The following is a 13,659-nucleotide window of genomic DNA, read 5'->3' on the forward strand; positions in this document are numbered from 1 at the left end:
TTTAGAAAGACAGAGTATCAGTCCAGAAGTGTTTTACCAATGCTGTTCATTTACCTCCTTTTTGTAAGTGATTCAGGTGTAACCGTCGAGCACGTGGTCTCATTTTTTATGACACTAAGGGATAGTTATCTTGATTATCGGGCCATAATCATAGAGTTAGTGGACAGTTTATGCCCACTAATGATCGTGGCATGTAGTTATTACCCATAATTATAGTATCGTATTTATATATTTGGCAGTCGATCGTTTGATAGTCGATCATAAAGATGGTCAGTCAGTCATGATATGAAGATGGTCAGTCGGCCATGAAGATGGTCCGTCGGCCATGACATGAAGATGGTCGGTCGGACATGAAGACAGTAAGACGGTCAATCAACCATGACACAAAGATAGTCAGTCGGCCATGAAGATGATCAATTGGCCATGACATGAAGATAGTCGGTCGGTCATGACATGAAGATCGTCAGTCAGTCATAAAGATGGTCAGTCGGCCATGACATGAAGATGATCAGTCGGCCATGAAGATATTGCTTCAGCCATGATAACTCAAGTTCAGCCATGATGACTTTACTTTGGTCAGATAACTCTGATTCAGTCATAATGACTCTGCTTCGGTCAGATGACTCTGTTTCGGCCAGATGACTCTCATGAGAGCTGAATTCTGAAAGTTTCTTCCTTTCTAGAACTCTCCTCTTGGGATCTCTTGGCTCTTTTTATATATGTATGGAATAAAGGCCGATATCGAATATGGAAGCCGACATAGAATCGGGGGGAGCAAATTCAATTGTCTCAACACAACCCATAGTAAGATATCAATACCGTGGCCAGTCATGTAGACTATCACAATCATATTTTTAGCCTATGGTAGGGCATAGAGCATTAACAACACGTCTAGCCCAAAGCACCACAACCCCACATATAGTCACGTAGCTCAATTATAAACTTGTTAGATATTATAATTTAAAATTTTATTCTTTTACAAAACTCGATGCATATGATAATCAAACTTCATCCAAGTTAGCATCAATAATATATAATACATAATATTGAATAAATTATAAATATATATTTATATAATATATCACTGTCAAAGATACATAAATCAAAATTATTAATGTATAAAATAATTTTTATATAAATTAATGATGAATATCCAAAAGTTTTTATATCTATTAATAATAAATTTTGAAATAAACTTTACCAATCTACGACTAGCATGTTCAATTAATAATGTAATGCAAACAAATTCTTCACCCACCATCAGCATAAAAAAATAAATTATTATTTAATTTTTATTTTTAAAGTTTTAATATTCAGATTATTTTTAATCTCATATTTTTTGATTCTACATAAAATATGATTAATTAATAATAAAAATTTAAAAATTTATTTTGATTTAGAAATTAAAGCATACCTCTTCTTTTTCGACATGTTTTTGTTCGATTAACTATACAATCAAATCCATAGTTGAAAAAAATTATCAAGTAATTATGATTGTGATGAAAAATTACAAAAAAAAAAAAAGTTATTTAGATAACTATATCTTGCAATCCAAGTGGACCGAATCCAGATGACTCAACCAATAGATCATAAAGCAAGTTCAAAATAAGCATTGTCAATGGTGAATATTCTATGAAAGTGTCCATGGAGACCAATAACAACCCTTCACTAGGGTAACCATGGATTCACCTAATCCTCTCTTGGGGAGAGGGAATAGAGAAAGCTAGGGAAGAGGGACAGAAAGAAGAGAGTGAGAGTAGAGAAGAGGAAAGGGAAAGCTCTCTTCTTCTTCTTCAAAGCTTAAAAGAAACTCATCCCCCCTCCTCAAGACAAAGAACAAGGATTGCCCTAACACTGGTCATAGCTGGATGAATGATGATCCATGGCGGTGCCCGGCGATAACAACGGCGGTGGCTGGCGGCGGCCAGCAATGGTGGTCGGCTGGAAGGAACGAAAAGAAAAGATCTAGGTGAAACGACCATAGAATAGATCCAAACGAAGAGAGATCAGCGGGCCTGTGGCCGGCAGTGGTACTCGACGTGTGGCTGCTAAGAACTCGGCCGGAGCTCCGACAAAGATCCCAACCTCGAATCACAACGGATTGGGCGAAGAGGACCGAAACAGGGGACAACAGAGCCTGCCGATTTTCCACTAAATCCGGCAACTCGCCCGTGGAAATAAGGTTGAAGACGATGGCTGAGGGATTGGAAGAAGATGGGGATGGATCCAGGACCCTCTTCCTCGACTCATGCAGCGAATCAATGGTAAATCAAATGATGTCTTCCCAAGCCCTACTCAACGGAAAAAATCAGGAAAATTTGGTGGTTTCGCTGGCGGAAGACCGGAGATGGGACGCGAGGGATAAGGGGAGGATTTGGGCGGCCAATGCCCAGGGCTTTTGCCGGAGTCCGGCGAGCCCTAGTGTCCTTCTTCGGATGGGATTCGGAGAAGCAGTCGGACTCCTTCGGGAGTCTGGCACTGAGGTTCCAAATCTCTTTTATGTCTTAAGGCCTGCTTTAAGAGTCGTGTGAAAGAAATAGTCCATGGGCTGGCTGGGTTCTTACAGAGGTATAGTCCACCTGGGATACCATGTTATAAAGAGTTCGAGAGAATCTCTACTACTTGCTTGCGGCTAGGAAAACTCCTAAAACGCGATTTTTTTCTTCATACGATTACGACACAGCAATCCAATCTCTTTCTTTCTCTTCAAATTCCTCGTGGAAAAATTAATTTAAAGGTACGCCTATACGTTATTCATCAGTCTCTTCGTTACATTTCTTTGAAAAAGATTTCTCTTTTTAGTGTTCTTTGGAGCATTAGGATTGAGCTTTGATTTATTTACATGTAGATTAATGCGATCCTACTTGTAGATTTTGGTGTTGCTTCTAGGGTAATTGGATTTACCTGCGTTTCCTTGGAGTTGCAAGAATCTTCATCCAATTGATGAGGAAAAAAGGCCGTGGTTGCAGCAAATATTGAGTTGTGATTTCTCCTCCTGATGTTACCACTAAAAGAAGAAAGAAATTTCTTTAGATGAATTAAAAATTACAAGCATAACCCAACATCCATAGATCCTTCTGTATATATATATATATATATATATATTGGTACAAGCAGGCTATGAAAAAGTGAAGTAGAAAAAGTCTTGAAGGAAGCCATTGTACTTATATTCAGTCTTCTCTGTGCTGCATCCATGTTATGTCCTTAACATAGGGGCTAAGCAATCTAGACCATGCATCCCATTTTCTCATAAGGAGTACTGAATCCAACAATGGAACCTACAGAAATTTCGACTTCTGGTTCCATGTGACACCAATGAATCAGAAAGAAATGTACCCACAAGCTCAAACCTTACAGACAGGACTTCTAATATGATGGAAAAGCTGAAAAAGCTTTTTAACCTTGGTGTTGTTCATGGGCACTGTAACTTTTCAAGTTTAGTTTACAAGCTATATGATCCATAATAAGATGGGTTACCTTGTAGCATGAATTTGTGGTCTGTGTTATTCTTTAACAGTATATGTTTTCAAGAGCTCCTAGTATAGTATTGGGTAGTCAGTGAATATATAAAGGCTTCCTTTACTATGCAAAAGTTCGTTAGATCTGATCCAGATCACACTTCACATCAAATTATATATTTTTTCCCTTTTCGTCATAGCTTTGATTGGATTCAATTCTTTAATTATTGTGGCTTGTTTGGATCCATGAGTGAATCTTATGATATCCATGATGGCCTTTTAGCATTTTCAAATCTTTTAGTTATATGCTCAGTAATGATGAGCACTGTTCTTTTTGCACAGGAAGAGTCATTACACTTCTCTGCGCTCTGTTTTGGGTAATCAAGATCCTCTACTTACGTGTAGTGCTCTTTCAGCCCATTTTCTTCACACAGGGTTGCTTTCTTAGACTCCACATGGGGCTCATGGTCATGCTATTGTGTTCTTGTTTGAGCTTACTAATCTGATGTTTGTTCAAGAGGGTTGCAGTTGGTTTGGCCTTTGGTTAGAACATCTTGAGGGTTTTTTTTAGTAGATTGGCTGTTCCTGTTGACAGCATTGAGAATTTTTTCCTTTCCTTCTCTCTCTGTCCCTGTCCTCTCTTATTGCTTCTTTGTTCTTTCTACCATTTCACTAATCCAATGAAATCTGTGATGGGTTTGCCACCTTTTTGCTTGGAAAAGAGAAACCTCTTCCCCAGTTCATATAAGTCTTCTTGCTTTAAGTTTCAATAAACAAATTCTTCTCTATTTTCTTAGAAAATCTTCTAATTTTTTCCATGAATACCATGCATGGGTTTTGACCACTATCTCAGCACGGAAGTAGTTCTGCAATCCCAATCTCTGTTAAATTTTTTAAGTGATACCATTAGGTATGGTAAAGCTGCCATTCAAACTTCAAGAAGAAAAGGAATGATCATGACCATTGTGGTTTAATAACTTACCTATATTGCCATCCATGAGCAATATGATTATTTTGGACCTTGTCCTTGGGTGAATGTGACTATTCCTATCTCAATAGAACTTCCAAGTTGATTTTTAGGAATTATGTGATGACCTTCCAACCATCCCTTCTCGACATTCTCTAAAGTCTCATGCCTTCATAGTTCTCAGCTGTGACATTATTATTGGAAGATTAGTCATCACCAAAGATGAGACTCTAGACTACCATATACACACTTGGCCCACAGTTATGAGCTGTATATTGTACATCGACCATTTATTTCTCACAAAAATAAAATGATTTCATTTGTAGCATCCTCGAGGTCCCAAAATTTAAGGGAGAGCTGTCTCCTTTAGCATATGATCATACAGCTTTCCAATCCTATGGATGGCGTTTAAACACTATTACATTTACCATATGCATGTATCTATCAGACTGGAAATCTTTGTTGTTGAATTTAATATCTCAGAATTTCTCCTCGCTTTCTTCTCTTTTTCTTTTTTTTTCTTCACTTTTGTATTCTCATTTCATTCCCCTACTATTTGCTAAAACCTAACCTTTTAAAAGTTGCTTAAAGAAGTTTAATGTCAAAATCAGGAGTAGCTAATATTTTCTTTATCTGTGCAATATTTTGGTGCTCTGATCAGATGACATCTAGTTGAATCACGAATAAGGCACTTTCATCAAACTATAAACAAAGGGTGACCCCACCCACACCCCCTCCAAAGTAAGTAAATGAATAAATAGAGAATTAGATAAAGAAGAAAGTATGAAGTGATGTAGGAAGCATGGATACTTCAAATCACATTTCATATCGAATACAGATACTCCTGAGAAACTTTTGGGATATTTATGTAAGTATTCTATTTTCAGAATTTAAAAGCATTTTGGATAGTACTTGGATACACTCAAGGTACTTCGATGACTCTAAGAATGAGTGGGAGGGTTTTTCTTTTTTTCTTTCTTTCTTTCTCTAATAAATGTTAACCTTTTAATGATGAATGATTAATTTTAGAGTTTTTTATGTAGATGCTGAAGTATAGAATGGGGGTTGTGGTTTGTGAATTTGAATGATGACTATATAATTAGTTTGTAGAGGTTGAACTAATATATAAAGTGTGGACTATGCTATTTTGATGGTATATTATGCATGCTCTTTTACACTCACACAAATGCACATATGTATGCATATGTGTTTGTGCATGTATTTACTCGAAAATTACATACATATTTATTGTTGTTTCATATTCTATGTTTTTGAGTTTTTCCATATCGACCTATCTATATCATGTTGTATCCATATTTTGCATCCTTCTCCATGCTTCCTAGGAATTGATTTTGCAGCTACCTCAAGTTTTTTAATCATCAATTCATCATCATCATCATCTTCTTCCCTCCCTCCCTTTTAACTTTTCGTCCTCTTTGACTCTTAAGATATAGATGCAGATTGGAAAGTTAACATTCTATTGATTGCTAATTGGATGGCCTGTTGTTTGCAGCTAGTTCTCTATCAACTTTTTGTCCTGCAAGAAATAGCCCTCTACAAAATTCAGTAGAATCACAAAGCTCTCCAGATGTTGACACTTGCAATTTATCTTTGAAAACTCTAGAGGGCGAGAAAGCTAATCTAAGCATGGCTAGAGAGAAGCATAGAATTACAACAAGATCGCAAACTGAATATCTCCCCTGTGACATCCTCTTCAGCATCCTTTCAAGATTGCCCCTGAAGTCTGTACTTCGGTTTTGCTGTGTATCGAAGTACTGGTTCGATGTGATAACAGATCCAGATTTCAGAAGACTCCACTTCTTACAATCAGCAACTGACCCAACAGTATTAATCCTGTTGCACCGTAAGTCGATGGAGAACATAATCAGCATGAATCTCCTCAACGTAAAGGAACATGGAGTCCATGTAGGTACCAATGCCATTAGTCATATGGTTATTTCTGGTTCATGTAAGCTAGTAGGGACATGCAATGGCTTGCTCTGTTTCACTTCCTCCAACCAAGGGGAGTCTATATTTGTCTGCAATCCTATCACCAGAGAACTTGTCACTCTACCAAAACCAACTAGAACTGCACCTCCTGAATCAAGCATGTTGATATATGGGTTTGGGTTTGACTATTTGACAAAGAAATATAAGGTTGTTCGGGTATTCTATCCGACAAATTCCAGATTCAGGAATCCCAGATTTGGCGTGACAGCTGAGGTGTGCACCCTGGGTGCAACTTGGAAAGCAGTCCGAGGTTTCAATCATCCGCCCTACAGCCGTCCGGTATTCGCTAATGGAGCTGTACATTGGCTGGTTCATCCTTTGCTTTCGCAAAAGTATAAGAGAATTATATCATTTGATATAGGCAAGGATGAATTTAATGTTACACCACACCCCAAATTCTCTTCAAATATCAGCATCAGTGAGCTGGGTGGCTGTTTATCTGTAGTACCAGATATTGAGTATGACCTGGTAAAGGTGTGGGTGCTGAAGGATCACACTGAGAACCGCTGGGAAAAGGAGCACATGTTCAGTATATATAGGCCCTATCCCAGTACAAGATTTCCAAGGCTGATATCCATCTGTGAATGCAATGGGGTGCTGTTGGTTTGGCTTCAGGATGGTTTTTACTCATATGACTGTAAGACAAAATGTCAAAATACACTGAAGATATCAGGGTTCCCTACATGGTTGGATTGGGAGGTTTGCAGTGGTTACAGGGGAAGTTTGGTGCCTCTAGGGGCTTATCATGACAACAAAGATGGTGAGAAGGATGATGCTTATTTTGTAGCGGCATAAAATTTTACTCCAGCCCAGTGTGCTCTGGTTTGTGAGCAGGAGGTTTTTGGTAGGTATAATGACATAATTTTTCACAAAGAATGACATGTTGTTGGTTTAAGTTAGTTCTTCTTCTTCTTCTTCATGTTATATGACTGCAAGACCCGGTTATTGGTTTCTGAAAGTATGTCATTGAATGCTAGAGAAATTAGTTCTTCTATGTGCTTCTTTTTTTTTTAGTTATAACATTCTCTATATGTTTCAAATATCCAATCATGTAAGTTACCATATTTGGTTATTGTTTAAGTTATTCTTAGGCTCGTCATTTTTTTTTTGAGAAACTTTTTCGTCATATTATCTCTCCATTGTTTGCTTTATGTTTTATGCTGTCAAGTTTTACATTACATAAATTTGAAGTTTTAGCTGTTGACTCGTTTTGACGAGGTGGCCTGCTGATGCTCTGGTCCTACAGCTGTAAACAGTTACTATTTTGAGAAAGAGAAGTTCAATTTATTATTATCTAACGGGGTACGACCTTGATACAATTAGTGATTCAAAGGACACTTGCGACAAAGTTGGAGATCAATCTTAGGTGGTGGATAAATAATATAAGAATATTGACAAATTATGACGATTCTTCCTGTTATTGATCCAGAGTTCATCATTAACTTATTTGGAAGTACTAGGGTTGTGAACCAACATATTCTGGCAATTATCATAAGAGAGCATGTTGGAAGTAAAATATCAGGGAAACATTAAGCTTATTCTTATATCACATTTCAGCAGTATGGTCAGAAACCAGCCGCTGGAGAATATGTCCCATGACAGCAATTCCTGCCAATGTTTTAATTAACAAAGCTCCATCCTCTGTCAGTATTCTTATAATTGACTGCTACAACATATTGTCAGTCATATTACTAGGTGCAGAATGCACACCAAACAAAAAGTATATGTTTTCTTCAAGAATAATGGATCGCAATTGGGCTTCTAATTGTAGTATTCTTCATTGTATTGTATTTTTTTCTAGAGAGAAGAAAGAAGATTTTGCATAAAAGGCATTCTCCATTGTATTGTATCTTATATATATGTATTGCATTCTCCATTCTATTTTATTCATTCATGTAAATCCATGACTAGGGCAAGAATTAACAAGTGCGCGATAGGTCAGATCGCTATATACTTTATAAATGGCAGAATCCAATAAACAATCTGAAGAGAAAGTAACAAATCTTGCAAGATAGGTCAGATTGCCATATACTTTATAAATGGCAGAATCCAATAAACAATCTGAAGAGGAAGTCACAAATCTTGCAGAATCTAATGCAGGTATTCTTATAAATGTAGTGCTTATGGATTTCTACTTTGCATGGCCTTCTCTTTCAACAAGCTTTTCTGTCTTCATAATGGGCTCCAGTAGCATTTCCACGTCGTTTTTCAGTTCATCAACCTGCATGATGCCATAAATCAAGCATTTATCCTTATCATTTTGTCCAGACTAACCATGCGAAAGACCACTTTTTATGTTTCTAATTGTGTTCTCTGACTCTTATGAATTCATATACAGGACAATTTCTTTTCGAGGGAAATTACAGGCAAATCTTGATTAAATTTCTTTCAAACACTACATAAAGTAAGAAGGACAGTTTGGTAATTTGGCACTCCATCACATTATCAATTATCAAAAGCCTATGTGCCATGACATAATTAGGAAATGTGGGAGCTTGGAGGACAGAAATTGATGGAGTATCAACTTTTTTTTTTTAAAGGGAGATGGAGTATCAACTTAGAGGTTGCTTTGTCTAATAAATTAGTTGCAGTTTGTTACTTTCCAATTACTACGATTGGTTGCTTGAGCTTGCACCTCAAGCAAATATATACCAAGGGCAAAAGGTGCTTTAGCAGAAAACCCTCCATCATGCTTTTTAAGTTATAAAGGCTTCAAAGAACGCTTAGAAGCCTCAATTTAAATAGCTGCAAAAGTAACTTATTTTTGAGCACAAGCAACTTCATCTCATATCCTGTCCATTTTAATTAAATATTGTTTCTCCTCAACTAAAGATCTCCATCGGGTAATTAACAAAATGCCTCATCTTAGTAGAGCAGTGGAAGGAAAGGATTGATTAGAGGCTCATCGGAGAATAAACCTTATGAATGATGTCCTTGGCAAGATAAGCCTCCTCTGCTGTCTCTTGCGCCACATGCTCAACTAGAAGGGCTGCATTTTTAAGCTTTCCATCCTCTGGTAATCGATCTGCTACTTGTGATGATACCTTTTCAGTGACAGTTGCCACCTTTTCCACCATCTCTGCTGCATTTTCTACCATATCTGCTACCATCTCCACCTCCCCTGAAAGAGTCATATCCTCATGTGAGCTACATGATTGCTCTCTGACACACAAACAAACTTAAATCAATTGGATTTTATATCATCACCTTCTATCCTTGACAGGGTCATCCATTTATTGTGCCAAAAGGGTAGTATTAGAGCTAGTATAGACCCGAAAGCCCATCTTGCCCTGCAACAAGATAGCAATTTAGTGGCACCGAGAATAATGTATACGAGAAGTTGGAGTTAGATGATTATTACCAAGAAAAAGGTGATCGAGGTGGAGTTGAGGTCCGAAATGATTTTTTTTGAGCAACATTCTTACTGCTGATTTCCCTATATGGCAACAAAGAATGAAAGGAAAAAAAGAAAAAAAAGGTCAGTAACAGGCAAATTTTGTTGAATTGGGAGCATATTTGATTCCGTGGTCCAGTCCAATGATTGACCTATTGGTGTTCAACATGCAGAGATCTAAATATGAAACTGGTAACGGCATTACCGCTTTGTTACATGTACAGGGTCAGCCATCAGCATGAGCTGAACCATTTTCTGAATGATTCAATTGTAAAGATAATTTCGGCACCTCAAACATACTCTAATTCCACATCGATGCATAATTACCAATATGCGATCATTAGATTAAAGAAAAAGAAGGACAATATATTGAGGTCACTTGGAATCTAGAAGAAGTTGGATGGGGAAAGATATAATGAATAGCATTAACAAAATACTTCTGATGGAGATTATACATCTTAGACTTGGATCCAGAGTGTTCACCTCCCGAGCAATTACGCCTTTGATCCACCACGGCCGTCCATTGAAGGCGAGAGAGATGCATAAGATCATGTGAGTGAGATCCATGGTGATCAAGAACATGAATGTTGCGGCGCCAGTAGGAAGCCAAAGACCTAACTAGAGACATTTTAGGTGAGAAGATTTGCGATCTTTTGAACTTCTTATACAGGTCGTTTGCGAGAAGAGACTAGGTGCTCTTAAAAATGTTCAATTGGAGGTGGCTCATGGCGGATGTCTTCGCTATGTTTTGCGTGCTAGGAAACACGATAAAGGTTAAAATGTCCCTACCACGCTACTCTTGATGTGCTTGGCGTGGTGGCAAGAGTGAGGCGGTGAGTTAAGCTAAGTCCCTGGAAGGGAAAAGGAGTACGGGTTGGTCATTTTAGAGCCGTGCAAGGAACAACACTTGTGATGCATGAGAGACATGCTCCCCAAGGGCGGTTTTCATACGTGGAAGGGGCACATACTTGGACGCTGGCATTCAATTACTCCCAAACCCAGATTTTCTCACTTGCATGTGGGACCCACATGGAATTATATTGCAGGGGGTGTGAGTTTGGGTGAACTTAGCATGTATTGGATGGAAATAGACAAAAAGAAGCAAACATTGTTTAGCGTACTCGGATATGAAAATAAAACCCTAGAAACATATAAGATAAGTTATATATATATATATATATATATATATATATATATATATATATATATATATATATATATATATATATATATATATATAAACATAAGTAATACTGAAGATTTTCTGCTGCAGGCAAACATCCTCCGGTATACCGTTCAAACATGTATAGATTTTGTTTTTAACGACGCTAGTACTGTAAGAATAAAACCTTGTCTAAAAGGATTTGAATCGTAAGATAGATATCTTTGCGGTTTTCATTCTAACAAGAATTATTTCTTCAACGAGCAAGAATATTGTTCAAAGCATTATTAGTAAGTCCTATTTTTTTTTCTTGACCTAAAGAAAAAGAAAAAAAATTTTCTATTCTCACTAGATGTTCCCCGCTTTCCTAGAGATTCAGTCACACCGAAATTCTTAACTTTAATTCTTCTTTCTTAAAAGTAATGTGCCATGTCAAAAACTTGCATTATCAACCTTCTTATAATTAATAAACAGTATATTAGTATTTTTTTTTGAAAATTGTTACCATTAGGGTTGGAAATGAATCTAAGCCGCCCAAAACCTGTTGCATCGTGTCAGCTGATGTTGGACTTCATGGCCCAAGAGTTCGGGCTTAGGTTCTAGACTTGCCTCTGTCAGGGCTCGACTCAGAGCCTAACTTAGAGCCCCATCTGGTCTGCTCGGTCCAAAACCAATCCCCGATGGCCCCACCCCATCCCACTCTCATGTTGTCTCTCTCTCCACCCCTCCTCTCTCTCTCCCTCCCTCCCTCCTCCCCTTCTGATATGTAAGCTTGACTCTCCCTATGCACTCTCTAAGGTTGAAAACGTGCTCAACTTGTGATGGTTTTGGAGCGAGTTCTAGGACTCGTGCCCATCATGGTTTTGGTTGGCTTCAAGTTATAGAGCTCAAATAAAAAATAGACGTGACTCAAGCCTGGCTTGAAGCTCGACTAAGGGCTTGACTTGGCCGATTCGCCTCCTAATCCCTCCTACCTGGGCCCGTTCTCATCTCTTCTCTCTCTTATCCCCATAGTACCCGGCCCTCTCTCCCAATCTCTCTCTCTCCCCCCTCCCAATGCACACTCCATGCTCCCTTTTGACTCTCCATCTCTCTCTCTCCTCTCTCTCGATCTCTCTCCCCCTCCCCCTCCCCCTCCCCTTCTCCTTGCTCCCTCTCATAGTCTCTCTCGATCTTTCTTGTCTCTCTGCCTTGAATCTCCAACTTTTTCTTCTCTCTCCTTTATTTGTCTCTCTCATCCCCCTTTCTGTTGTCTCTCATTTTGCACAAGCCCAACAAAACGAGGGCAAAAGGCATACCGGCAAGCAATAATGACTTTTGTTCAATAATGGAGGTGAGTTTGGGACAAGCCTAGCCTAGCCTTCAGCTTGGTTGGGCTTCATTGTGTTGACCTATCTGGCATTTGGACCAATCTCCTGTCCAATTTGGATTGAGTTCATATGAGGGCTAAGTAAAATTTTTTGGGTCCATGCCTAACCAAAAGCCCAATCCTTTTGAACTCATTTGGATTTTCGTCCAAAGTCTGGCCAGGAAACATTTTTGATCCATTTTCTACCAAAAAAAATATTTTTGGTCCAATGTCTAGCCAAGCCTTTCAGGCTGGTGCGCTCGATCTGGTCTGGCCCTTTTAAACTTTGGGCCATGCTCTTGTTCAAGTTGGATTGAGTTATTCCAGGCCATAGTAAAAAAAGAATTCATGCCGAAGCTTGATCCATAGATTGATTTTTTTTAATATAAAATGAATCATTTATATAATTATTATGTGAATATATTCAAAATAGTTAAAAAATAAAATATCTCTAAATGACCTCAGAGCCTTTCTTATATCCGTCCAAAGCATAACCTAAGAGTACTCCGCGATAAAAACTGCCATCCAATCCATTTTCGTGTTCGTTTTTCTAAAGTTGTGTCTGACAATTAAGGCCGCAAGATTAATGTATCCTGCAAAAGATGGGGTGGATAAATGGGCTAAAATTTTTTAAAGGACCAGTCCGTCAGGTTAAAAAATACGGCACGGTTGATCCTAATTCCAATCTTCGCCCTCTCCCTCCTCATGGGCCCCACACGCCCCTCTCCATGCGGCCCACACCCATCTCTTGCGCTCTCTCCTCCTATTTGTATTATTCATCTTACTGAGTGGAGGAGAAAAGGAGGACTCCTCCCCCACCATGCCCCTCGCCCATGTTGTTCACTTAGCCCCGCTCAACCAAGCATGCATCGCTGCCACTGCATTCACCTGAGCCTTAACTATTGTCATTGACCACCTCCGCTCATCAAACCACCCACCTGCATCCACCCTCTGACCCTCCCGATCTTCCTCTCCTACACTACTTATCGTGTGTTTCATTAATCTCGCCCCCCTCCCCTCCCCTCCCTCCTGTCGCATCCACCAGCCTCGCACTCTGTCTCACTTTTTTTGCTACCATCACTATAGAGACCCCCGAGAAGTGGATGAGGATAAGTCGGGCTCGGCCCGGACCTTAGAACAATTTTCAAGCCTAATCCCCAAGCACCAAAAATTTCCTAGACCGAAGAACTGCATATAAATTCTGCTTATCATATTATGCATGCATGATGAATATCTAATAAACATATTATTCAATAGGTATGGTGCATATATATCTCTTGCTCATTTTTAGGGGTGCAAGCGAATCGAGTTGCTCACAAG

At 38.7% G+C, this 13,659-nt stretch overlaps 2 protein-coding genes across 3 annotated transcripts; one reads left to right on the plus strand and one right to left on the minus strand.

Annotated features, from left to right (window-relative positions):
• Positions 1-1,638: 1,638 nt before the first annotated feature.
• Positions 1,639-9,340, plus strand: LOC105041429 (F-box protein At3g07870). Of its 2 annotated transcripts, XM_073254147.1 has the most exons (3): positions 1,639-2,737; positions 5,939-7,279; positions 8,774-9,340. In XM_073254147.1, exon 2 carries the CDS (start codon positions 6,073-6,075, stop codon positions 7,228-7,230), a length of 1,158 nt encoding a protein of 385 aa, XP_073110248.1. In that variant the 5' UTR covers positions 1,639-2,737; positions 5,939-6,072; the 3' UTR covers positions 7,231-7,279; positions 8,774-9,340. The 2 variants fall into 2 exon arrangements, with proteins under 2 accessions (XP_073110248.1, XP_010916704.1); XM_010918402.4 differs by lacking the exon at positions 8,774-9,340 and having other exon boundaries at positions 5,939-7,549.
• On the minus strand, positions 8,294-10,599 carry LOC105041428 (uncharacterized). Its single transcript, XM_010918401.3, has 5 exons — positions 10,285-10,599; positions 9,797-9,871; positions 9,643-9,725; positions 9,354-9,556; positions 8,294-8,656 (listed from the first exon to the last, which is right to left on the minus strand). Exons 1-5 carry the CDS (start codon positions 10,455-10,457, stop codon positions 8,567-8,569), a joined length of 624 nt encoding a protein of 207 aa, XP_010916703.1. The 5' UTR covers positions 10,458-10,599; the 3' UTR covers positions 8,294-8,566.
• Positions 10,600-13,659: the final 3,060 nt, after the last annotated feature.

The sequence above is a fragment of the Elaeis guineensis genome, chromosome 3 (assembly GCF_000442705.2).
Source record: "Elaeis guineensis isolate ETL-2024a chromosome 3, EG11, whole genome shotgun sequence".
NCBI classification, from domain to species: Eukaryota; Viridiplantae; Streptophyta; class Magnoliopsida; order Arecales; family Arecaceae; genus Elaeis; species Elaeis guineensis.

Coding starts and splice junctions, on each gene's coding strand:
- LOC105041429 (XM_073254147.1), top strand. CDS start 6,073: ATGGCTAGAGAGAAGCATAGAATTACAACAAGATCGCAAACTGAATAT.
- LOC105041428 (XM_010918401.3), bottom strand. CDS start 10,457: ATGTCTCTAGTTAGGTCTTTGGCTTCCTACTGGCGCCGCAACATTCAT. Junction 9,726..9,796: donor CCTCGATCACCTTTTTCTTG/GTAATAATCATC, acceptor ATCTTGTTGCAG/GGCAAGATGGGCTTTCGGGT. Junction 8,657..9,353: donor CCAAGGACATCATTCATAAG/GTTTATTCTCCG, acceptor GGCATCATGCAG/GTTGATGAACTGAAAAACGA.